This window comes from Homalodisca vitripennis, chromosome 1, assembly GCF_021130785.1.
Source record: "Homalodisca vitripennis isolate AUS2020 chromosome 1, UT_GWSS_2.1, whole genome shotgun sequence".
Lineage (NCBI taxonomy): Eukaryota > Metazoa > Arthropoda > Insecta > Hemiptera > Cicadellidae > Homalodisca > Homalodisca vitripennis.
Window position 1 is genome coordinate 30,921,237 of NC_060207.1, and position 27,766 is coordinate 30,949,002.

At 33.4% G+C, this 27,766-nt stretch overlaps 2 protein-coding genes across 3 annotated transcripts in view; one reads left to right on the top strand and one right to left on the bottom strand.

The window, feature by feature from the left end:
- Positions 1-27,766, top strand: part of LOC124359191 (transcription initiation factor TFIID subunit 1) — a 53,429-nt gene that overhangs the window by 3,294 nt on the left and 22,369 nt on the right. The window contains exons 3-9 of the mRNA XM_046811734.1: positions 1,169-1,351; positions 1,589-1,705; positions 2,673-2,857; positions 4,044-4,439; positions 7,475-7,715; positions 8,230-8,364; positions 8,976-9,199. Coding sequence (XP_046667690.1) covers positions 1,169-1,351; positions 1,589-1,705; positions 2,673-2,857; positions 4,044-4,439; positions 7,475-7,715; positions 8,230-8,364; positions 8,976-9,199 — 1,481 coding nt within the window. The remainder of the gene's footprint in view (positions 1-1,168; positions 1,352-1,588; positions 1,706-2,672; positions 2,858-4,043; positions 4,440-7,474; positions 7,716-8,229; positions 8,365-8,975; positions 9,200-27,766) is intronic.
- On the bottom strand, positions 12,852-27,584 carry LOC124359195 (lysosomal acid glucosylceramidase-like). 2 transcript variants are annotated; one of them, XM_046811756.1, is made up of 10 exons: positions 27,505-27,584; positions 26,799-26,993; positions 25,644-25,782; positions 25,328-25,481; positions 20,149-20,306; positions 16,916-17,159; positions 15,296-15,452; positions 14,388-14,452; positions 13,783-14,063; positions 12,852-13,070 (listed from the first exon to the last, which is right to left on the bottom strand). In XM_046811756.1, exons 1-10 carry the CDS (start codon positions 27,551-27,553, stop codon positions 12,968-12,970), a joined length of 1,545 nt encoding a protein of 514 aa, XP_046667712.1. In that variant the 5' UTR covers positions 27,554-27,584; the 3' UTR covers positions 12,852-12,967. The 2 variants fall into 2 exon arrangements, with proteins under 2 accessions (XP_046667712.1, XP_046667705.1); XM_046811749.1 differs by having other exon boundaries at positions 26,796-26,993.

The window sequence follows — 27,766 nt, forward strand, 5'->3', positions numbered from 1 at the left end:
AATTCAAACACTGACTTATTATGGTGTAGATAAATCCTCCCTTAATCTTCTAAACTCATTTCAGAGTAACAGTGTACATCTTGTGCAAGCTAATAAAGAAATATCGGATATAACCAGAGATCCACAAATTGCATTGACTGTGTTCATTTCTTTTAATTTTTGTTATAAATTTCCTAATTATATAACATATAAAACAATGTTGATCGTGATACTTATTTCGTATCAAGTCCTGATTTAAAGTAACAACAAACTAACTAAACTACAAACAAACATATAAACTACAAACACAAATATACAAACTAGAAACACTACTAATATAGAACATAACTAGAATATATTTCTAGAAACTAGAAATATAGAAACTAGAGCAAACAAATATATTGCAACATTGTCAGAGATATGGTAAATGAGCTAGAAATAAACCACAACTAAATATTTAATATTCAACTTTAAAGACCCCAAACAATGAAAATTCTTATGTTAAACTAATGGCTTTAGAGGAATGAACACAAGAAGTTGTTTTTAATAAGTTAGTGGGCAATTAATATTTTGTACAAAACAATTTAAAAATAAAGTTGGTGGTGAGTTATTTCTTTAGTGTTTATAAGAAGGGCTGATTATATACTATGCATATAAATGACTGAATAAAGTAATCATGCCTGTTTCTTAATGTTATCATTCCGTTTTCATGCTTGACCTTCCAACTAATGAAAAAGTTATTAGCCGTCAGTTAATTTTCAACCAATCAAATCTTTTATCAAGATTTATTTTTCAATATATATTTGTCAAGAATATAAATAGTGTAAAATTTTATTATGTATAGTGTAAAAGTTCTGTCACTGTAATGTTGTTGTTTATTAGGAATTGTCAGTCCATTCACCTCTTGGATTATCTATAAATTCCTTCAGGGTGTACGCAGGTCTCTGAAAAACCATTTCATGAGCCCTTCTTGTAGTCTTTCTCCAGTGAGGTTTTGGATGTGGGTTGGGAGGAGTTTTCATAATTTTCTTTTCCGGCATAAGATCTCTTTTCAGACAGTTTGGTTTGGTGCTTTGGGACGATATACCATTCACCATGTCCATTCTACATAAGTTTAATGTTTAGCCATATCACTGGTATTTTTCACTTAAATGCTTATGATCTGTACCTTCTTTATTTTGTAAAACAGGAAAAACTACTGAGACCTCAAGAGAGTCGATCATTGAACAAAAGTCTAGATAATGGTGAGAATTCTGACATGGGCCCGAAAGTGGCGGATTGGAGGTTTGGACCTGCCCAAGTGTGGTATGACATGCTTGACGTACCAGAAACTGGAGAAGGTTTCAATTATGGTTTCAAACTTAAAGAGAAGGTAAGATTTTATAAAACCACTAGACTAAGTTAAAAAGAATTACAAATCCTAAACAGTTTGATCATTAAAAGTACAATACTTTTGCTCTCTGATTAAAGCCTAATTTTAATAAAAACTACAACTCCACTTAGTTAAATTAATAAATTTACAAATTTCAAACTGTATGACATATAAAGTACAATACCCGTGATTCTGTTTTGTACAGACTATCTAACTACTGTTTTTATTTGTTTCCAGACTGGAGAAGATGAACAAGAGTCCAGAGATAGTTTCCCTGATGATGCCTACTTGATGGTGTCTCAGTTGCGGTGGGAAGATGATGTTGTGTGGAATGGTGATGACATCAAACACAAGGTTGGTACTGTCACGTGAATAAAGCAAGCGTGTTTACAAAACGATAATCACTTTGTACTGTTAATAATGTTGAGCCCCAACGAACATGTATGATTTTTTACACACTTGTACACAAATAATGATTAAAATTTATAAATATTATTGATTCAAATTGTACGTCCAATTATGGTGATACAATCATAGCTTAAAAACATAAAAACGTTTTACAATGTAAAAAATCTTATATTGTTTTGTGTTATCTCATGTTTAAAATGTTTTAACAAAAAAGTCAGTTGCAAGCTTTTTAAAGTTTGTTTTCTACAAAATAGGTTAGGGATTGGGAGAACTAACAAATTTGAAATATAACATCAATCATCAAAATTGCAACCTTTATTAAATGGAAGAACATGTACATTGAGACAAAAATTTAAAAAAATGTATTATTCTTATACCAAAATAATAATAACCAAGTGAAATTTATAACTTTCATGTTTATGTTTTGTTATGATAAAATTAAACATTCAAACATAACGAATAAAAGTAACTTACAGGTATTTAAATTTGAATTAAAAACTGGTATCACTTTTTTGCTTTTACAAGTAATAAGTATATCTTTTTAGTGTTTTTTTTGACTTACTATATCTAAGTATTTAACATGTGGACATAAATTTATTTCAATAAAATATCCACAATATCCTCCATTTATCTACTATCCTGAAGCCTTGTCTCTTAGCATATAATAGCCAGTCAACACGTATTGATATAACTTGATAGAAATTTCAGGATTTTCATTAGACCTATTAGTCATTAAATGTCTAAAATAAACTCAAATGCACTAGAAAAAGTGATCATTAACTTGTAATTTAAGTAATCAAGTTAAAAAAATGGAATTATTTAGGTTGTTGTCATTAGATAATTATAATAAGTTGTCATTAGATAATTATAATAAGTTGGAATTTTGGGCAGTGTTAATGAAAAAGATTTGCAGGTGATGCAGAAACTGAATTCCAAGACAAACGCAGCCGGTTGGTTGCCAAGCAGTGGTAACCGAACGGCCCAAGCTTTCAGTCAGCCTGGCAAGGGAGTGCCTCAGCTCCCTGGCAATGTGCGGCTGGCTACGTCCTCAATGAACCTCAATACTCCAGGCGCCAATAAGCAAAACAAACAACACATGTAAGACTAATATTATTCCAAATATATTTAAAAGAAAATTCAAATGGCTTATTTATTTATAAATGGCAAGTTGCAATAAAACTTGTCATAAACTGGATTACAAGTGCATATAACAGTAGTTAAATATAAATATATTGATAAACAGCTTCAAACCCATATAACAGTGTCATCAACGAAACAAAGGCATTAAGAAGAATGAAGAAAAGAGTGCTTCATTAACTTATATGATTATTCAAGATCAAAATAAGCACATATTTATAATATAATAATAATATTATATATATATATATATATATATATATAATATATATATATATATATATATATATATATATAATTTTATATAATAATATATAAAATCCAATATTTAATAAAACATAAAAATAGAAGGGACTTAAAAAATACTGTAGTCCCTGAAAAAAAAACATCTTCTGATTTACTTCTTTGAAGATTCAGTGGATTATAGACTCAAATTTGACACATCACTAGTTGTAATATTGTAAAATCTAATGCTATATAAATAAAACATTTATATAAAATAACCAGATTTGTCTAACCTTTAAAAATGTACTTAGTTATAACTAACACTATTATAGTTTTTGTTTATATAATAACTCAATAAATATTTAAAATGATTAGAGTTTACTTTTAAAAGTTTGTATTTTAAATTATGATTAATTAAATAATTTTTCAATTTTTCTTGTAATTAGTGAAGTCTTGATTCTACAAGTGAGAAAGACACTGAAAACATCTGCTTCATTTACAGTTAGTAATATTGTATTCAATTGGAATGCAGGCTATTTGTAACAATTGTTTTTCTTTCTATTGATTATTCAATATTTTATGTATTTAATTCATTATGGAATGAAAACATATAGGTACAATTTTGTGAGTTTCCGAGCATATGTTAAGCTTTTATTTAGATTTTATTCATTATTTTGTAAAAAGGGCCCTTTAAAAATATTGGCATCGAAATTGAGTGAAAAAACTGCAGTATCAAAAACATTTTCCATAACCAGACACAACTAGTATTAAAGTATTAAGATAATGATTAATAGAATTAACCTTTTCTTAGTTTTTTAGTTGTTTCCAATTGTATACAAGTTTGTATCACAATTCTGTAAGGCCTATGTTTGTTAATTGTTGAAACCTTGCATGCAATATCAAGTTCGCTGTTCAATTTTAGGATGGGAGGCAAGGGACAATCAAGGCCAGGGGAAGACAACAGTGATGACACATGGTACTCGATATTTCCTGTGGAAAACGAAGAACTAGTCTACGGAACCTGGGAGGACGAAATCATTTGGGATGCTGAGAATATGACAAGTATACCAAAACCTAAGATCCTTACTCTAGACCCGAATGATGAAAATATCGTCCTTGGAATCCCGAATGACATTGACCCTGCCAAACAGAGAATAGAGTCAACGACCCCAGTTAAAGTGAAAATCCCCCACCCTCATGTGAAGAAATCCAAGATACTTCTTGGGAAGGCTGGAGTGATTAATGTTCTAGAGGAGGATACCCCACCTCCTCCACCCAAGTCTCCTGACAGAGATCCATTTAATGTATCTAATGACAGGTGAGTGAACATTTCAACTATTGTGAGTTCAATACTATATATTGAAATATTATTCATACAGCCGTAATTTTACTGACTAATTAAGGAAATATTTAAATTTAAAAACAAATTCCTTTTGAAAATCATTGAAAGAATAGAGCAGCTTTAATAAAATGGTCATGTATTAAGATATTCTTTCGTAAACAAAAACAACTAAGATTGTATTAAATTATAAAATTCTTTGTGTATAAGATACATACAAACGTTTAGTTTTTATGAAAGCTGTTGATAGGTGTAATGAAAGTCATACCTTGCTATTTTAATTTGTTAGGTTTTACAAGTTCTACAAAATTAATAACAAAATTTGTTTATTTTAACCTAGTTTGTAATTATGTATTAGGTTAGTTCTTTACCTGAAGAAGAGATCAGATTGCAGATCTCGAAATGTAGTGTTACTGATTTCTTGTTTCACTGAACGATGGCAAATGTCCGGAAAAATCCTGTTTCCTTCACAAGTTTGAAATATCCTAAATTTGAATTATTAAAAAAATTAGAAATGTGCTGAAAAGTCACACTGTAACATATTTTTTAGAAAGAGTACTTTTCTTTGGTAAACTTTAATACAAATTTGGATTTGCTAAAATTTTTAACAAGGCAATAGTAAAAAAACTGTGAAACTATATAACTTTGTTATTCAGGTACAGCTTACCCTTATATATTAAAATATTTCAAAAATAACCCCTACCTCCCCCCCCACAAGTGCCATTTTGGGGAATTTTTGAGTTTTAAAAATTATTTTCCCGAATTATTTTGGTATTGAAATTTGGGGGCTTTCGTTAAACCAAGGAGGTAGGTTTCTCTGTTCAGCCGCTATACATCGCAGATAGGTGATCCGCCTTACCCTGTTATGTTACCTTTTGGCAAAAAAATATGATCCTGGAAAATTGTAATAATATTTATCTTAACTTTACAATTATTTTGTTCCCAATTAAATAACTGCCAATTCACAGTAATAAAAATTATCTTATAAAATGTTTATTTTGTAATTCATGCAAGTAAACATAACATAAAAAAAAAAAACAATGTAACTTTCAAAACAAAAGTTAAATTTTGATTTATTAATCACATTTTTATGGATTTTTTCCTTAGTATACAATATTAATTCTTGTGGCAGTTCATAAAGAAAATACAAAGATTTAATGTTTTGTTTTCTTACTACAGTAATGTAGTTAATTTTGTTTCACTTTTTTCCTTAATATTAAAGATTGGAGTGTTTTCTTTGTACTGGTGCCACAAATGTTGCATCATACTGTCCATAAAAACTGTTTTATTAACACTTAGAGTGCTAATCCCGTAATTTTTACGGCAACGGCGAAACTTCCGAAGAATGCTAATCCTGTAGTTTTACGTGGTTGTCATTTCAATTGGTATTATATTACATTGTCCGTATTTAAACGGGTTTTGCCTACTCTACAATGTTATTTGGGTTTTTAGTAACACAATTCACCGCTAGAAAGCGTCAGATGTATTGTATGAGCTTAATGACAAAGCAACTTTGGTCGCGTTGTTTACGTGCCGCTGACGTGACGTTCGTTGCAGCCGGCAGTCGATGTCGCAATCATGGCTTCTCGCAGCTTGAACGACGTTGCGATCAGTGATGTATTAGATGAAGATAGTTTTATTGGTGTAGATAGTATTTTTGACGATTCTGACATTGATCCTGATTTCATGGAAGAAGATTAGACACATACTTCAGGTAAGAATAAGTAAGTCTATTTATCACATAAACATCAGTTCTAAAAGTTTGGTTATGTTATTGTTTTCATGAATCAAACTATAATTTGTATTATAATAAATTAACTTTATTCAACTAATATTCTATTCATATGAATAATAAATGAAAAATATATTCATATTTTACATAGTATATTATTATGTTACAGATGCTGAAAACAGTGCTGACAGCGAAAAGTGATGCCGACGCATTAATATGATGGCATAGTTTTTTGTCAAAAAACTACAAAACATAAAAAACATGATTTGTATTATTCAAAGCACAGTTTTATATTTTGTAAATGAGTCATTGTAAATAATTGTATATATGCTTAGTTTAGTTAGTTAGATAAAAAAACTGTCTCAAAAAATATTTTTTTTTTTCCAAAAAATATATGGTTTTAAAAAAACATTTTTTATGTGTAGTTTTTTAAAAAACCACTAACAAATCTCATGTTAAAAGAAAGACGAAAGTAAGCTGAACTAAGGCATGTAAGTATTTTTCTCATACCTTAAATACTTTGTTTTAAATAAATTTTTGAAAACCACCAAAAACGCCCAGTATTCTACAGAGTTACATGTCATTTAGGGCCAGCACTCAAAGTGTTAAACAATTGAACAAAAGTGTGATTGCACTTGATTCGGAAATCCAAATGGACGGTTGGTCACTTCAGATCCTTAACACTGTCACTGTTGAGTTATACTGAACGATCTTGACCAGTAGTACTTAGTGTGATTTGTTAGTACACCGTCACAGGGGAACATGTTAAAGCTGTCCCATTCTCTATAATAGAAGAAAGAGATAATTTCTGTATGATTATCAAGGAATTCAACAATAATACAAAAATGGTTTTCCTTACTTGCTCCAATGTTATGTGAATTGTGAAAAACTTTCTATAATAAATCTAAAGACAATGTATTGATTGCTCCAAATGTTATCTCCAAAACTGTACTCAATTTTATTTCTTATCTTGAAGTTTATTTGAAAATTTCATGAGGGCTACAAGAAGTATCATTACAACTGTTATGTGTTTCTAAACAGAAAAATAATAAGAAAGAATGTACCTAAATATTACTCAACAGAATGTTTTTGTTGAGCATGAACACTATATGTTTAAAGTTGCCAAAAACTTACAAAACCACTTTAAGTTTGTATGTTTATATGTTACTATGTAATGTCTTTTAAATAATGAGTGTATTTATCAGATTGAGATTCCTGATTTCACAACTTTTTTTACTTCATTGAAATTTGCTCATAAATTACTCAATTTGTCTTTTAACAGCTACTATCAGCCCCGGTCATCTGAGACAGTCCTACGGCTGAAGGTGGGTGGAGGAAACCTGATCCAGCACTCAACGCCTGTGGTAGAGCTAAGAGTTCCGTTTGTACAGACTCACATGGGAGAGATGCGTTTGCGCAATTTCCATCGCCCACCGATGAAACGATATTCGCACGGTACACTCGCCAATCCTGGCCCTCATACCGTTCTACCTCTCCTCAAACACATCAAGAAGAAAGCCAAGGTGCGTTTCCTGTGGCTGTATCTATGTTACTGTATTACTGGGTGTAATTAACTCACTGATTCATAACTTTATTCACCTTTAAATGTATTTTAAACTGTTCACTTTAAATGACTGTTAACTAAATAACAAGATTTAATAGTCAGAAAACGCATTGGGTTAATTTAAAGAGTAGACTTAATTAAACAGATTAGTAACAAACTGGTATGTAATGGAAATAATGAAAATTAATTAATCAAAATAATGGAAATCTGTGCAAATAATGAGGTTTTGGTTTTCCTCATCATTACTTTAGTTATGGAAATAGAATAAGTACGCCAAGATTTAATGGCAATTAATTAACTCATCATAGAGTTTTTACATTCTATACTGAGCAACTTGCCATCATTGCCAAGCTGTGTAATACAAAAAAGCTTAGCAATGAGCATATCTTTAGTATTTATCTGTAGGGTGATAAATCTTGTAATAGTGAAAGCGTAATACATTATTTACTAAATAATTTGCTTTGTATTGTCAGCAACGAGAACAAGAACGGATGGCGTCTGGTGGAGGAGATGTGTTCTTCATGAGAACACCTGAAGATCTCACAGGGAAAGATGGAGACATTGTTCTTGTGGAGTTCGGTGAAGAACATCCTCCACTTATTAACCAGGTAACATATTTGGAGATTTTACAGGTTATAATAAAACATGTCATTTGGTGGCAGATTGTATGTGGTTGAAATATAGTATCCAGTATGTAACATAAGAAAGTGAGAGTCATATTTTGACACTGTTAATTCATTTGAGTTGAAGATGTTCCACAAAACATTTTTGAAATGTTTGGTTGTGTTTTATTTGTCAAGCTTATTTAATGTGTTGACTGTGACATAATGCCCTATTGTGTTTGCTGTCTTATGCAATTACTTATCATCACCCAGTATATACCACCAGTAAAGCTGTTAAATACTGTTATCTATGTACTATTATTTATATTGTAGTTATACAAAATGATGGGATTTTGTGTTGTTGTTACATAGATTAACAATTAAAATACATATTTAAAATGAGAACAGATTCTTTAGTATCATAAAGTGTGTTTACCAACACTATTCATGACCTTTTTCAGCAATTATTGGTTCAAAATACATACTATTTGTCATAATAAAGCTCCTTTTCAAGTAAAGTACTAGGTAAGACTATAACACATTGACAGCAGGAATAATTGTAAAACTTCTTTACAATTTATAAAGAATTTAATATATGTGAATTTTATTCATACAAGGTTGGAATGTGCACCAAGTTCAAGAACTATTACAAGCGCAAGGCCGGGAAAGACTCAGGTCCCCAGGAGTATAAGTATGGGGAGATTGCCTATGCTCACACATCGCCTTTCCTCGGAGTGCTGCCACCTGGCAAGTCGATACAAGTAGTGGAGAACAACCTCTACCGTGCGCCCATCTATGAACACAAAATACCTCATACCGACTTCTTGGTCATCCGTACACGGTTAGTAGGCTTACTTTGCTATCTCTTTACAAGTTTTTCTTCATTGAAATTTAATCTTAATATTTAGATTCATGCATTACTGAAATAAAAAATTGCATAAATAGAGTTTGATTAGAAAGCATAACTTTAATTTTCAGCGGTTTTGTGACTTGCTGAGAAAAATTGATACTGAAGTATGTAGGGAAATGAATATATTGTAATCAAATATTAAAATGCCTGTGTGGAATTTGTTTAGAACATTATACTTGTAAGGATTACAGAGTTTTGGAGATGTGCCATTATTATATATTACAAAATGTATAAAACAATATGTCAAGGGTTGGAATCTATCCTCTTCTTGATGATATTATGATGATTATTAATGATGATTATTACTAAGCTGTCTGGGGTTTGGTTGATTCTGTCAAAGTACTGTTCAGTTTTTGTTTGCGGGTTTGACTGGTTCCTAAGGTCTGGGATTAGCTGCAATTGTCAGTAGGTTTGGTTGTCTCCTGAAGTTAAGGTTTAATAGCCATCACCAGCTGATCAAGTTTTGTTTTGATGTCGTAACATTTCTAGTAACAGGGATGTGTAAATTCAAAAATACACAAAAGAAACACAATGTTATACTTACTAAAATATATGTAGTTTTAGCGATTTTACTTAATAAATGTTTACTTTTTTAGCAATTTTTGAACTTAAGCGCAAAATCCACTGATGTATTTTCAGCATTTTCGTACAATTGCTTTACAACACTGAAATTCAACATATATTACTTATTATCATTATTATTATCATTGATTTTAGGAAAACTAAGTGAATAATAATACTCGCTTATTATTTTTGCTATCGTTGTTTTATTAACAAAAAAAAATTTAACCTTAAACAAGCCTGATAAGGATGCTGGTTCCAATTCAGCCAATAGTTCTCTCAAATCGCTCTATTTGTTCCTAAAATTAAGTGTTACTTCATCAGCCATATTACTAATAACCAAAACAAAATATAAACTAGAACGAAATCAATTAGACAGATACCAAAACACAACGGCAGCAGACTTAACTAATAATACAGTCGACCGGGTCAGCGTGTCACAGTAAAACAGTTGCTCGCACAAGTCGTTTCTTCTCAAAGTGGAATAAAATTTGATTTATTGAGTAATAATGTACCTCAATCGATAGCTCCATTATTCTGCCATTGACTGATATTCGGTTTTAAACTGAAATATTGAAAATACACAAATAGTAACCGATTTCTGAAACGTCTGCTTACTTATTTAGCCATATATACAGCAGTGCCAGTACGCGAGCAGCCTAACTGCCATATATACTACTGTGTCTGAGCCATTTAGAGATAATGAGTCAGTCAATACTTGGTGTGGTTGTTGGTTTGTCCTACAGTTTGTATGCTTTTATTTTCCAATATCCTGAGGAATCCATTTCTTCAACTTCTTTTCTATGATATGTTGACATTATCCTGCATGGTACCAGTTTTCATACAGACCTGTACATTTTATGCCTGAAAATTTTACTCCAATGCCACAATACCACATGGATACTTTTTAGGCATTGTATTCAGTAGTGAGAATAATAACTAATGTGTTATAAAATTTAAGTAGAAGATTGATTAATGTCAGAATGAAGAGTTTTAGTACAGCAGAAAATTAACAGTTCAGTTTTTGGCTATGTATTGAATACCAAGCAGATGTCTGAGGTAAGTATCAGCAGACGCACTGTCAGCACTGGAGGTTAGTGCTCCCGGCTGCCTGACACACTTACTGTAGCTGTCTGCCACCTGGTGGTCTGCTGGTGTTGTGTCTGAACTTGATGTTTTTAACAGCAGTGAGTTGGCTGTTTTGTCACACTTGATTTTGTTATTTTCACAGTAACCAGTGTTTGAAAACATTTGTTAACATTATAGAGATATATTAGTCTCTTTATTCGAAGAAAATAAATACTCTTGTGTTTTATTGAGATTGAATTCAATGAAATGTCATAGTTGTTCTTGTTTCTTGTGATAATTAGGTAAAGTTATCAGCTTTTTATTTGATCAAAAGTTCTTGAAATTGTTATTTTTATAGTTTTTATACTAGAATGGACTTATAGTAACTCCAGGAAAGTTTCTGCACAAGTGAGTAAATATCTGTTGTAAAATTATCACTTTGACTGTAATCACTCAGCCATTTTAAGGTAATATTGTACTTATAACTAATCAATTTAGCTCTAAAACAGACAAATAACAATAATTTGGTAAATTAGCAACTAAGGCAATTGACATATTGAACCAATTGGTCCCTTCTTTCAACAACTCCTGCAATAAATAGACTATTCCAAGTTCCATGCTTAAGTAAGTATTTAAGGTAATCAAAACTCTTTTTTTAGTTCAATATGAGTTGTGATTTATTTTAAATTTTTGTAGAATTACCTAGGTTGTGAAAGATTGTATTATCTCAAATGTTTTGATGAAACCCTTTTTTTCATATCGAACTAGAACAGCTTTTTCTGAAGAGAGTTTAGCTGTAGTATTTAGCACTGCTTATAACCTTAAGGAATGCTTGCATATCTCTAAATTATCATACAATTCATAATACAAGGTATGTTTGAAAATTAACATGAATTTATATTTTTTGTACAAAAATATTTATTTATTCATCTAAATTAATGTTGTCACCTTAAAAATAGTCCCCATTAGATATAATGCACTTGTGCCGGAACCTCTTCCAATCTTCGAATCACTTCTCAAACTCGATCTTTGGGATTAGTTCTTTTAGCGATGCACTTTTAATGTCATCTATGCTTGTAAAATGACGGTTCTTCAAGGCTTTTTTGAAATCGAAAAAGAAACATGGAGCCATGTCTGGAGAATATGGTGGCTAGGACATTGTTACAGTATGTTGTTTGGCCAAAGATTTACGAACAAGTAATGAAGTGTGAGCAGTTGCATTGTCATGGTACAAAATACATGAATTGTTTTGCCACAAATCCGGGTGTTTTTCCTAATTGCTTCATGCAAACAGCGTTGAAATTGCAGGTAGTACTCCTTATTGAGCGTTTGACCTTGTGGCAAGAATTCGAGATGCACTGTGCCATTAAAGAACATAAACAAGCAGAAGAACAAACTGTTGTTCATAAACTTGTATAAATATTAAACGGTTTATTTTCCCACTCTAGATTGACTCATAACTTCATAAACTTTAAGCATAAAACTTCATAAACTTTAAGACTATAAGCATATACAGTGGAAATTTATCCTTTACTGACCTCAAATAAGTTCTTTAATTTTTGAGCTGGTTCGAATACAGTTTTGATATTTTTTCTCTTTAATATATTATACCAGTTATGGGTTAACATTTTTTCAACTGTCTTTTCACTGTGAGTTCAAAATATTTTAATAATTTGTAATCAAATTTCAATATGGTGTAACCTGGAAACTGAAATTGAACTGCAAGTTAGTGGAGGTTCAGAGTAAGTGGTCCTGAATGTTACTATAGCACTTTTGTTAGTACTATCGATTTTGTATTTACTGAATTTCCCCCTTATTCTGTGGTTGATCATCGCAGAGGCCAGTGCCAAATGAGGACAGGTAGAATAAGGATAATAAAGGAACCAGCCTTTTCTAAAAAAAAAAAAACATCTTAAGTTTCAAATGAACACATGGGAAAAATATATATGTACAGTCTGCTTCAATCATACTGTATTTTTCCATGGAACTAGCCTGACATTTAAAAATTATAATGTAACAATAATGACAATGATCTAAGATACCATTTGTACAGTAAACTGCATGGGCTGATTACCACCAGACAACAGTGTTCATGGATCTTGCAGTAATATTGACACGTATTGCTGTCCTCTTGTTGATGTCATTGATTAGAATGTTGGTATTATTTTCACCCCTGTAACAGTAAATTGAAGGTATAAGAGTATTGAAACAATGAAATGGAGTAGAATCTAGTTAAAGGTTATTAGTGGCTTCAACTGATTATATCACAATACAGATTTATGAATTAAATCTATTCAGTGTTTTACAGTATTATTATTACAAACATATATGCTTAAATATTTAAGCTACCAGGTAAACAAAAACATATATTATAAGGTAATCTCTGATTAGTTGTAATTCAAGAACACAGAAAGTAGTGGAGATAGTAAAAACAACCCTTTATATAGTCTACTCTAAAATATGGATGAATTCATGGATACATTATTTCGTAATTTTTTAATGCTCTTGGTACATAACTTTAAAACTTGGTAAACCTATGCAACATCAAGAGAGTTTATAACAATAGGAAATTAAAAATATAGTAACTTAACCACTTCTTAATAATATACCTTAAGAGATTGCCTTGATTGACTTGTATTAAGAGAATGAAAATATAATGAAAATAATGAATAATGAAAATAAATATGAGGCGTATTTTGTGGCATAGGCTTTACAAAGAAGTAGGTCTAAATATTTGTTATTCATTCGGAGAATATTTGGATTAAACTAGTAGTGAGTAGTTTTGTAGTAAATCCTAACTGCAGGGATTGATTGTTCAATAAGACCTGTTAAGTTGTAATTGTAGATAATCTACTTAGAATTGGAATTAATTAACAATTACTTACTGATTATATAAGAATACAGAAGTACTTCCATCTGGGTTGATCGTAGTAAGGACTTTAATTGCAGGCAATGTAGAAGTGGAGTTCACACGATATGAGCCTTCTGCTATAAATTTGGAAAAATGACCTAACCCGTAAAACATGGGGTTCTTATAGAATTCGTCTGCAGAAGCATTAACAATGATGGGACTGTCGGTGCCTCCATGTGGAGGATACCTTGGTCCTCCTTGAGTATTCAGTGCCATGTTCCAGTCCATGAATCCGACTGACCAGTGATTGAGAACCTATGGCAAATGGTTTATTTATCTTTGGTTAATTTATCTTTTATAGGATTTATTTCTTCAACAAATTTCATAGTGATATAGTTTTTGATTTATTTGTTGAACTTAATAAAATGTTGTTGATTTCAAGGTTTTTATAAATCTGGATTAGAAGCATAAATTCTTATTTTTCTTAACAATTAGTATTTTACTTCTTGCTAATGTACCAAAACAATTAAGTTGATTTGATTACTACTTCACAATACTATTAACATTTTGATATGGAATGATATTTTATATTGATGTAAAATGTAGTGTGCAGCTATACTCTGAGTTGTAATCGCTCACCTCAATTATATCTGTAATGTAGATTTCAGCACGTCTCCAGGATCCCAAATCAACCGTTAGTCCCGCTGTAAAAATGTAATTTTATTAGGTAAAAATTATGACTACTGTATGTTGTATTTATCAGCAATGAATTTATTAGACGTTGTTTAACAGATTATTAACCCTCTTTGTGTAATACTGTCCCGTCAATTCCCTAGCGCACCATTTTATTACAAAACATTGAGATATATAACAAATTTTGCTGTATCTTCGTTTTTAACATATTTTCTTCTAGTTTACAATGAGCTGTAAAAATTAGTGGGCTTTATAAGAAATATAAAAATATATTTTATTTCTTTGCATATTTACTGTAAACAGCAAAAATATCTACACTGTTATTATATTTTATTTACTTTTTTACCAACATCTTTCATATTAGAGAAGGAAACAAAAGCATTCCATTTGGCAAGAAATTAATACACAAGTGACAATTTTGTGAGCATTTCCAATGAAGTTACTTCTAAGATACAAAAAGTTTTATCCTTACCTCCTAAAATGTATATAATATGTGTGAATAATATAATGAAAATAAATAAACTTATTTAAAATAAGAACAACACTTATATGACAGAAAGTAGGAAATAATATCATATTATGCCTTCAAATCTTTTTAGAAATATGGCCTTTACTGATTGTTGAATCCGGAATTTTCCTTTATAAGGAGAAATGCTGTTTGCAACCAAAATTGACCAGTGTGGTTAAACTTATTTGAATTGAAAATTAATGTAACTGAACAATTCAGGGCTCTTTAAAGAAATTCGAGCTTTTCATATGTAACAATTTTGTATGTATATTATTGTATTGAAAGGCCATTCAATCCTGACAGTCAGTCTGTAACTTGTAAAGAAGCAAGGTGAAGGTCTACATACGATCAAGTCGAGGAATTATGCAGGCCTCAGTGTAAATGATGAATTTGTTGTACTGTCGGAAGACCTGGTCCAAGAGGTCAGGAGGACACTGGGTGTCTCTGTACCAGTGCAAAGCAACACCATCTATATAATCAGCCACTTCAGGATCTCTCATCACCTACAAAATTGTGCACTAATTATTTGTAGAGCTGGAAATGTCACTAATCTGTTTAGTTTTTTTTTTCCTAAGTGAGTGGATGTTTAGAGGGATTCATGTTATATCTCAGGGAATAGATCTGTGGGTGAGTAGTGCAATTGTCTCAGTCCAAGCAATTGTAACTTCTTGAGAAGTGCCTCTGGAGATCCATACCAGCTGAAGGAGACAGGTTGGTTATGATTCTCTATGGTCCAGTCTTAGTGTAAAACCTTTGACACTGAGAGAGTTGAACCCACTCTAGCCCTCATCTTCCACAATGAACTAAGGTTGTTAATCAAATTACCTCCTTTCCTCTTCTCACAATAATATATTTTTCACTCCTGAACGTGAAAAATATATTATCCATTGGGGTTTTTTTTTCCTCTTAGGACAAGAAGCTTATAAATTGCACTTAGTCCTGTAAGAACCTTTACGCTGCTTCCAGAGTGACAGGATATTCAGGATGGGTAAGGTTAGGGAGTAGGGACCTCCTCCTATTGAGACCAATGAGGATGAATTAGTGCACGACATCTCAAAGACATGTTTCGCCGGAAGAAGGGGAGGCCAGCTCTGAACCAGCCTCTCCAGTCAAAGTAGGGAACCTCTGAAGTTAGGGAACAAACCCCACCAATTCCAACAGTCATCTCCCAAAGTATCTCAGACCTATCGAATTGCCCATGAACCCCAGAATCTCGACATTTGCTGTTAGTGATGTGCCGCTCCTGGACATCCATAAGGTTGCCCAGATTGAAATGACACATCGGTTTTTGCTGTGCCCAGTGGTGGGTTCAACTGGAAGGTATAAACCAGCCAGAAGTGATCCCTGCTGGGTAATCCATTGGGTTACCCAGATAAATGTGACAATATCAGTGTTTACTGTAATCAGTATATTTCAGACAGGTGTAAAATGTCCAGAAATCCTAGGTTCTTGGTTATCAATACTTTTCCTCTTATTTAACAGCTAGAGTATGGTACACTTTACATTACTGATAGTTTGTGTAGTTTTCAAAACAAGATCACTTGACTTTGAATCTTTCAAAGTCCTAGGTAAATGCAAATAAACTGATGTGTGAGAAAGATAATAAAGAGGTATTTAAAAATCAGAATAGGATTGAATGGTGAATGTGCCCTTTTTCAGAAGTCGTCAACTGTTTGACTGTAAGGTCTCAAAATATCAGCTGGCTCTCCATACATCTATCTGTATTTGATATATCTGAAAGGTCACTCTTTGGTATTAAATGCTAAGAAAGAATGTATGCAAATTGGATCTTCTCTCATTCTAAATCAAAATACAATAGCACAAGCCTATATATTGTTCAGCCAACATGCAGTATTTGAAAGTAATTGAATCAGTTGAGGGCTGTAACAAGTCAGTGAAATCCATGAATAATATTTACAAGAGTTCTCAATGTTATAGTATATAAAATAACTCGAATGTACCCTACCGTGTCCATCCACCACAGTAGGTACCAGCGGGCGTCATCCAAGGTTATCAACTTAGTAGTGTTGTGAGGAGAAGCTTGCAGGAGTGGCCCTAGGTGGTCTTTCACAAATTTTCTATGGTCCATAGGCATCCACAACACACTGTTGATATCAAACATTTTCCCAATTATGAAGGGGTTAATTGGCTCGTTCCCAGCTGACACTGCCCAGAAGTCAATACCTACTTTGCTGTATTCATCAAGAAATCTGCAACATTATTTTGATTTGATGCAGGTACAAAATGGATAAATCTTTCAATTTAAAAATGAAAATGGATGAATCATTCTTATATATTTCATGTGAAATTAGGAAATAGTATGATCCTTCCTAATATTTTATCTCATCTTAAACGCCACAAATAAAAATTACAATATCAATTGTATAAACAAAATTTAGGAATTCCTTTTTTTAAATTTTCTTTATTTTCTTACATTCATTTATGGTTACACTTAGTTATATAGTAAGAAAATAAAATTAACAATAAGGTTTATATAATTATGTCATTGGTTCTTCCATTCAGTTTGTGTCTATACTGATTTCTAAATATTTCACTTTTTTATAGAATGTTAGTGCTTTGTTGTTTACAGCGATTTATGTTCTATTCTTCTCTGGATTGTTTAAATATGGTTCATTCATGTTTGTAATTGTACAGAAATATGCAATGAAACATGTATACAGGGTGAGTGGCTCTTGGTGTGACAAAATTTTTTTGGGTTATAATACAAATGTAAATGTTAATACAATGGCAGTTATAAAAAAGTCTAATTCCAAAAATTAGGTTTGAAATGAATTATTTTCAGTTTTTCTAAAAAAAAACCCGTGTTTTTGTACGTAAATCTGATATTTCTCAGCAACGTATAGACATATGTGAACAAACTACACAATTTTTAGATTCTCCGTTAAATTTTCGATTTGAAAAAGTTATCGGTTCAAACGGTAAGAAAAAAAAAATTAGCTTCAGGTCGATTTAAATGGCAAAGTTGCTAAGTTTCAGAAAAACTGAAATATCATTGAAACCCAATATTTTTAACCACACCCTGTACACAAGAATGTTGTCAAGTGATATTAAAAACTTTGCCATTTAATAGGCTTTAAAATGGTATGCCATATGACCATAGTTAAGTCTTCGGTTTACCTACTGTTATTGGTTTGAATATTAAAAAACACGCAAGCTACAACCAACGACAGATTTGTAGTCTAGGAGCATAATCAGTTGCTTTCAGACCTTGAACAGGCGTAAAAATGGTTTGTAAGACCAGTGTCCACATAAATTACTTCTACCTCCAATAAACTATTTTTCTACTCAATTTAGTCAAGTGTAGGCTGCCATGGAGTTCACTACTCGAGAATACGCTGATATGCACTTTATTTACGGGTTTTGTGATGGAAATGCGCGTGCTGCCCAAAGAAAGTATCAAGCTCGCTACCCTGATCGCCGACTTCCCAGTCATTCTGTGTTCTCAAGACTCCATCAACGTCTTGTGGAGGGAGGTACAGTTCACAAAAGACCTAACGAAGTAGGACACATTGTTCATGATGTAGGATTAGATGAAGTAGTACAAATTCAGTACGGAATGAATCCAAAAGTTAGTAGTAGATAACTTGCTAGAGACGTAGGTTTTGGACATTTTGCATAAGAATAAGTTCCATCCATACCATTTTAACGCCTGTTCAAGGTCTTAAAGCAACTGATTATGCTCCTAGATTACAAATCTGTCGTTGGTTTGCTAAACAGAGACATAGAGCAGCGTCATTTTTATCGAAAAAATCCTTTGGACTGATGAGTAATTGTTTACAAGAGCAGGGATTTTAAATTGTCATAATATGCACCACTGGGATCAACAAAAACCCACACCGGACAAGGGAACAATCCTTTAAAACGCGTTTTTAGTATTAATGTTTGGTTTGGAGTCTTAGGCGACCAACTGATTGGCCCTCACATACGTGATGGAACTGTAAATGGAACAATCTACTTAGATTTTTTGCAACATGACCTACCTAACCTTCTAGAACAATTTAAACAATGTTGAAAGAGACGAGCTTATATTCCAGCAGGATGGAGCCCCTCCACATTTTAATGCAACAGTACGGTCAACGGCTGAATGAAAACTATCCCGAGTGGATTGGACGTGGGGAAACTGTCGCATGGCCCTGCCCGATCTCCCGACCTTACACCTATTGACTTTTTTGTGTGGGGTTTTTTTTAAGCAGGAAGTTTATTGCACCCCAGTAAAACTCAGAAAAAATTACGAGGGAGAAATGGGTCTGGCTGCTCAAAGTCTTTCGGGAATAACTGTCTTTTGAAATGACCGCAGGAGCAATGAGAAAGCGAGCAAGAGCTTGTGTGACAAAAGAAGGTCGCCATTTTGAGAATGAACTGCAATGATTTGACTTTTAATGTTTAAACTTTTTTTTAAAAATCTTCATTCCTTGTTTTATGAGGCAGTTTTATAAAACATAAAAATTAAGTACAGATGTTATATTAAATTGTTTTAATCTTTTTGTAGCTTGCGTGTTTTTTAATATTCAAACCAATACAATTAGGTAACCGAATACTTAACTATGGTCATATGGCATACCATTTTAAAGCCTATTAAATGGCAACGTTTTTTAACATCACTTGACACATTCTTGTGTACAGGATGTGGTAAAAATATGGGGTTCAATGATATTTCAGTTTTTCTGAAACTTAGCAACTTTGCCATTTAAATCGACCTGAAGCTCAAATTTTCTTTTCTTGCCGTTTGAACCGGTAACTTTTTAAAATCTAAAATTTAACGGGAGAATCTAAAAATTGTGTAGTTTGCTGGCATATGTATATACGTTGCTGAGAAATATCAGATTTACGTACAAAAACACGGGGTTTTTATAAAAACTGAAAATAATTAATTTCAGACCTAATTTTTTGGAGTTAGACTTTTTTATAAACGCCATTGTATCACATTTACATTGCATTATAACCCAAAATATTTTGTCACACCAAGAGCCACTCACCCTGTATATTTCAGTATGTATACACTAGAAACATATACATGTTTCATTATATATTTTCTATCCATTAGGGTATTGTGTTGTAGATGAATAAAGTGTAAATAATAATACTTGTTAGTTGTGGCAAGAGGAGAGATTTTAATGAAAGATATTCTCAGACCTCTTAATTGTGTATGTAAAGATTCTTTAGTACTACATCACTGACCGTATCAGATACTGAGCCCAGTATTGGTAATACTCCTTTTGCAGATAACCCGGGGGAAAGTTTTTGTTGGTTTTAGTCCATGAGGGACTGGTCCATGTAGCTCCGATCAAAGATAAGTTGTGTCGACTGAGTGCCTTTGCTGCCTCTATCGTTGGAATCTGCCAACATTGGTTCTGGTTTGATTCCTCAGGATCCGTTAATGCTACAAGAACTTTACGTAATAAGTATTACTAGTTAATCTTCTACTTTTTTGGCAGATAAAAATAAATTAAAAAAGTCTTTTCAAACATTTCTATTGTTTTTATTGTTTACTGGCAAGAAGCTGAAGATACCCTTCATTGCACTTACTCCTGAAAGGATTTTTTCTTACTTCCTGAGTGACAGGATATTTAGGATAGGTAAGGTTGGACGTTAAGACCTCTTCTTCTTCCATGTAGAGGAGTAGAAGGTACAATATTTCAGTCATGCCACCTTGGAAGAAAGGGAGGCTAGCTCCATACTCTCTCCATACTTCGCTGCTCCACCCCCAAAACACAAAAGCTAACTGTGAGCAGTACTGGTCTAGTAAATAATTCATTAAAAGAAGAATTAGAGCACAGTCTCACTGAAAACAACTTGTTTGCAAACACAGACATGCTCACACTTGCTGCGGAAGCTGGAAATGCTTTACTGTTAGAAAATGATAAATTAAAGCAAGAACTACATGATATGAAGCAACAATTCTCTTCCTTAAAATGCCAAGATTTCAGAGACAATAATTTTGCTGAGGTGAACCTTGCTGAAGCAAAAATTGAAGAGCTTGAAAATGACAAGGAAATCTTGCTCTCCCGAAATGCTTCACTGGTTGAAACACTAAATGAAGTAGAACTCCAATTAGAGAAGGAAAGACAGTTAAGAATTGAAATGATGCGAACTTTTGAAGAACAAGATAATGAAAGAGAAAAACTATTACGTGACTCAGCAAATAAAATCAAGCAATTAGGTGGAATGATAAATAAGCTGAAACTAAACCAAGATGACAAAACGGACCTAGCTCAGACACCAAAACCTACTAGCACTTCAGAAACACAAACAAATGACTCCGAATTTTACGTTCCCAACTACTGTGCCTCTCTAATTACTGAGCTGGCTCAGCTTAAAACTCGACAAGACCAACTAGAACGCTCTGTGGAAACTTTGCAAGAAGAACTGCACAAACAAGGTGAACAAACAAACCCTGCTACACCACCACCAGTCACACAAAGTACACCCGTTGCAGAGAGTTTTCCTCGTTCTAAGAACTACAACCTAAGCAAGAAAAAAAAACCAACTGGGAAGGAAAGGAACCATTTCAGTGTATCTCTCCAAGTAACCAAAAACAAAGCTCGGCTTGCAGAACCCGCCAATGTAGAAATAGGCTTACAGGTAGATGATGTAAAACAGAAATGTGATGCTGACATCGTGACACAAGAAACTACAAGGAGAGACAGCCAAACTCCTTTTAAAAAAATGACTCAAAAAGCGAGACTTCCACCTATGACAGCAAGAATACGAGGCGACCAGGAAACCTTGGATGACTTTTTCATGAAGCATATAGATTACTTCAAAGACATAAATATCCAACACAAGGAAAGATTATCAGCCTCGATTAGTCACTCTGAAACCCCAACCTTTAAAAGTACCTTGATCTCACCCCAAGCAGATACCACCAACCCAAGTACAGATACCAGCAACACCCAAACTCTTTTTTTAGGACCCTCAACCAAACCACTGGCAACAACATAACAAAATCTAAGAAAAAGCCCTTAACTCTGCCAGCCAAGATCACAATTTTCCACCAAAATATCAATGGCCTTGGGAGTAAAATTGATAGGCTAAACCACGAACTCAAACTCACTGATCCCACCATAGTTGTACTAACAGAACATGGTCTTTCTAAGGAAAAACTTATAAACACCCGACTTGATAATTATGACTATATTGGGGGATTCTCAAGACTTGAGCATAGAAAAGGTGGAGTTGCTATCTATGCCAATAAAAACCTAGGCAATGAAATTTCCTGCATCGACATCACAGGAAAACAAATAGAACTTGTTTGTGAAACGCAACTCATAAAAATCAAAACCAAACACTCAGAACTATATATCCTAGGTATATACAGACCTCCTATTTACCATAATCTCGAGACGGCCCTTGATAACTTGTACAACATACTTGACGACATCCCTACCTGGAAAAGTCCAATTATCATAACTGGGGACATAAATGTGGACTGCCTGGTTGACGGAGACGACAATAAACTCCTGAATGAAGTTCTCATGAGCCATGGTATCGTCAGGATTCCTTTACCACCAACAAGGATCACCTCTCACTCAGAAACATCAATAGATATAATCGCAACAAACCTGATGCCAACAGAGGAGATTGACACTGCAGTTCTTCACACAAGCCTATCAGACCACATGGGGCAGATATGCAAAATAAACCTGGAACCTAATAAAGCTGTAATACCAAGAACATCTCGAAGGTACTTCAATGCTCGAAACCTACAAAAACTAAAAAGAATTCTAGCACGTGAAACTTGGGAAGCTGTCTTAAACAAGCAGGATGCAGACCAGGCATATACAGAACTTAACAAGACCATAAGTGAAGCACTCGATACAGCTTGTCCCATTGTAAACTCAAGAAGATCAAAGAGAAAAAATATCAATACAAACCAAGAACAAGAGCTTGAACTGATGAGGTTAAAAGGAGCATATACTGCAGCTCTAAATAAATCAATTCTGATGAGCACAGTGGAAAATAAAAAACAAGCCAACGACAGGAAAAAGGAATATGATCTCCTACTGAAGAACCTTAAAAAGGAAACTGCAATCCACTACATTGCCAATGCAGAGAACCAAACCAGAGCAGTCTGGCAAATAATAAACAATAACCGCTACAGCAATAAATCTCAAAAAAATTATATAAAATCTATTGACATACAAGGCTCAACAATAACAGACCCCCAAAAAATAGCTGAACACATGAATCACTTCTTTGCTAATGCTGCAGAACAAGTTCTATCAAACTCCCAACAAGCACCTTTGAAAATACTCCCCACAATCCATGAGAGTGAGTTTGTGTCTCTTGAAGAGGGCTTTAGACCAACAAATAGAATGGAGATAGACAAAACAATATCATTTTTAAAATCAAAACCATCTTCTGGGATAGATGAGGTCTCGTCAACGATCCTGAAACACTGCACAACTGAAGTGATAACCCCGATAATTGACGTAATAAACAAATCTTTCCAACAAGGCATTTTTCCCTCTCAGCTTAAACACTCTTTAGTTTATCCAAAGTACAAGAAAGGACCCACCTCTCAGGCCAGCAACTACAGACCTATATCTCTCATATGTACCCTATCCAAAATTTTTGAAAAAATAGTACTCAGTAGGTTGCTCACTCATCTAGAAAACAACAGTCTTCTAACCAACCGCCAACATGGCTTTAGGAGAGGCAAGTCCACCATTACAGCCATAATTGATTTAGTGGAAACTGTCATTGATGCATCTGAAGAAGGGGCCACAACAACTGGTATCTTACTTGACTTTAGTAAAGCTTTTGACAGCCTGAGCCACAAACATCTCCTAGACAAACTGAAAGCTCTAGGAATAAGAGGAGTAGCACATCAGTGGTTCCAGAGCTACCTCAGTGGAAGAACACAAATGACTGAAATAACTCAAGTAGTCAACAATAGGTGTCAAAAATTTAGATCCACACAAGCACAGATAACAAGAGGAGTCCCACAGGGATCTGTGCTTGGCCCTGTACTATTTATTTTATACACTAATGACATCGTATCCATGCTACAGGACAACTGTGAAATATTCCTCTACGCTGACGACATTGCCCTCATTGTGTCGCACAAGAATGTTAAAGAGCTGGAAATTAAAGCCTACATTGCTGCCCGTATAGCCAAACAGTATAGTCAGGAAAATGACCTTGTTCTGAACGAAGAGAAGACACAGCAGCTTTTCTTTGGCCCACAAAGAAGGAGTGCCCTCGAGCTACCTAATGTCTCAACATATAAAGAGGCTAAATACCTTGGGATAACCCTAGACAGTGACCTCAATTGGAAACCCCACGTAGACCAACTGTGCAAAAAACTTAGCACTGCCCTATATGTAATTAAGCGACTCAAACAAATCAGCAACACAGAAACCTCAAGAACAGCTTACTTTGCACTATTGCACTATTTGAGTCCCAAATGCGCTATGGGCTGACTGTATGGGGGTTTTCATCTCTGCGAAATCTACACAGGGTACTGCTCCTTCAAAAAAAGGCAATAAGAATAATGGCTGAATTGGGTTTTCGGGACTCTTGTAGAGGGGTGTTTAAGAGACTGAAACTGCAGACAGTTGCCAACCTGTACATCGGTGAGGTAATAACCTATGCAGTTAAGAAATGACTCGTCCAATTCTTGGATACACATCCTTATAACACTAGGAACAGAGCTAACTACAGACTCCCAGCACATCACCTGACTGCCTATGAAAAAAAACCGTCCTATATCGGGGCTAGACTCTTCAACATCCTTCCACCAACGCTGAAAGAACAAAAAAGCAACAGGAACTTTAAAGAAGCTCTTCTTGACTGGCTGTTGGACAAGGAGTTCTACTCTGTTGAAGAATGCCTGCAGATAGGAAGACCTTCTCACTGATGACCACGCAACTCAAGTTTAAAAACTCTTGACGCCATGACTGTACTCCATGTTTATGTCAATAAAGATCATTTGTATTGTATTGTATTGTATTCTCTGACTCTTCTAGTCAGTGGACAGAGGATGGAGCTCCATGTTTAGGTTTGTATAAACCTTTAGTACTAAGGAAGCCCCACTCACTCCCAACAGTTATCCCCTGCAGTAAATTAGACCTATTGATCTACACTTTAGCTGTACCCAGTGTAGGTATAAACCAGCCAGAGGTGACAGTTCGTGAGGAACATTTCTATTCATAAATATTGAATTCTAAAATATTCAAAGAAAGCTGTAAAACTGGTTTGGGTTTCAAGCTAGTCTGTTTTATTGCTGCTTAATAAGTTGTCTGTTAACAAAAATAAAATAAATTGATATGGTTTTTACCATTTTTTCAATATTTTTTGTATTAAACTAATATTATGTTTAATGTATTTATTTCTATTAGAACATGTGCAATACCTTGAGAAGAAAATCCTCTTCTGTAAGATTGAAATATTTCAGAGCAGTATCTCCTACAGTGTCATCATAAGTGTAAGTTCTTGTAGAAAAATCTGAACTAGCTATGGGCACTCTTCCAAGTTTATACTCAATTCCAGTTGATGAGAAGTATGAACTGAAAATGAAACTGTGATCAAATTCTTCCTTATTTCCTGTGCTACTGATTTTGCTATGGTACCAAATTGTACATAGAGAGTTAAACAATAATTCTATATTCTCTTTTATTTCCTCATTCCCCCTCCCTAATACAATATCTCTTCTAATAAGTTTTACTGACCTAAGAAGGTTTCTTCCTGCAGCCTCACTAAGGTTCTTCATATTCAAACAGAAAGAATCTGTAAAAGAACCTCCAATCCCTTTGAGTTTTTGGAATTTTTCGGTAGTGTTCACTGTTATGATAGCTGTTGTATATTGCTCTGAAAAAATTTCTGATATCAACAAGACAAAATGTACACTAAACAAGAAAATATATTGTAATTTCAATAACATGTAGTAATCTTAATTTATTTTAATGGAAACTCAGTCAGTAGTTCTATGAAACATAACATGAGAAATGATGTATCTTATTTTAAATCGTTTAACACTAGCAATGGTTTAAAGATGTCTCATTCACGTTGATTAGGACATAAATAAATCATTGAAATATATTATGGTATAAAGGGAATAATAACTTTTGTAACACTTCAAGATTTCGTTAGTTATTTTTACAGTAATTCACAAATTAAACATTATGAATAAAAATGGTAGTAGACTAATTTTTAACTCTTAAAGTGCTTGCATTGTGCTATGTGGTGTCTGCGGAGTGCTAACATTGCACTACGAGAGGTTAGGTTACTTTGATAGAAGAAGGTGTTTCCTAACGGGATGTGGGTAGACGCTTAGGTTTGAGTGTTTCAGTGGTTTCAAGATTGTGGGACTGGTAGGCATTTCAAAATGACCTTAGTCAAGCAACTTGAACTCATATCAGACCAGACTGTGAGAAATCAACTCTGGGAAGCTGGAATGAGGTCTAGGAGACCTGTCCAAGTGCCGCGATTGACCGCACGTCTGAAGAGAGCAAGATTGCAGTTTATGAGATACCATATGCAGTCAAAATTTAAAATTTTTGGTAATGAAGGCCGTGTTAGACTATGGAGAGGAAGAAATGAGGGGTTTGTTAACTGTTGCTTAACTCCCAGGGTTCTGCTTGGGGGCACTTGTCCTAGTATTATGGCCAGTTAAAAAGAAATTAAAAATGTGTTAAAAACTTAGGATTATAATCTAGCATCTAGCAAAAAACTGAAAACAAAAGAAAACATTGCCTATATTTACAGCATATTATTGATATGGTCATACAAAACTGTTATATTATAGAGTTGTAATTTCCTTTTTTATTAAAATAAATTAACTGTTGTATTGTATTCTAATAATAAAATTGAAATAATAGTACCACCATCAGTTAGCACATTTTGATGGTATCCCACAGGACCCTGTGCAGAGTTAAATCCAGGAGTGTGATTACTGGTGAAGATATGTGTGAACTGGCCAGCAGGGGGTGAGGGGTAGTTGAGCGTATCACAGTAGGTGGCATTACACACACAGACGTAACCACTATCCCCGAATCGAGCTGCGCATGGTACATCCACACCTGAGAATGGTTATATAAAATTGTAAAACTGATTTTTACAGGGTTTAATGTTGTTAACTGTTGAATACAATTAATTCATTAAAACTTCTCATTTACTATAAGTTTATGAGATGTAATGCTTTTACAAGGTATTTAAAGATTAAATTTAAAAACCAAAATATTAAATTTGTGTTAACACTTTACTAATAACACAAGGCATAAGAAAGTTAAGATTGATTTTACTGGTTCTGCAGGAAACAGCTGTAAAATCAGTCTTCCACTGTGGGTGATTTTCTTTGAAAACAGGAGTATTTTCATTTATTATTTTTTTAAACAACTTATTTAAAGTACTAAAAAAACCCAATGATTAATTACTCAAAGATTAATAGTTTATTAGTAAAATACTAATCATGCCATAATACTTATTATTTCAATTTTGTTATTTGATAAAAATAACACTGATTAAAATGATTTCTAAATAACTCTATTTTTAGTTTTTAAATCTTATCTGAATATATTTGTACATTACAACCTGTAGTTACACTCAAAATTTGACAAAGTAAACCAATTATAAAAATCATGACACAAACTCGTGTTTCTCTGAAGAAAGGCTTCAGACGACTGCTTATCTTTGTACAAGTGAAGTGGCCCGAGCTATCTCAACAACTAAATTACTTGCCAAAGTACAGTTGAAATACTTAACAACTTGATTTTGTATGTTCAGTTTTACAATATTTGTTTTTAAGATTTCTACATGTATTTTATTCCAATTCATAAACTAAGCATAATTTTGC

Coding starts and splice junctions, on each gene's coding strand:
- LOC124359195 (XM_046811749.1), bottom strand. CDS start 27,553: ATGATTTTTATAATTGGTTTACTTTGTCAAATTTTGAGTGTAACTACA. Junction 26,994..27,504: donor AATTTTGAGTGTAACTACAG/GTTGTAATGTAC, acceptor AACCATTCTCAG/GTGTGGATGTACCATGCGCA. Junction 17,160..20,148: donor TGGGCTCAGTATCTGATACG/GTCAGTGATGTA, acceptor ATAATGTTGCAG/ATTTCTTGATGAATACAGCA.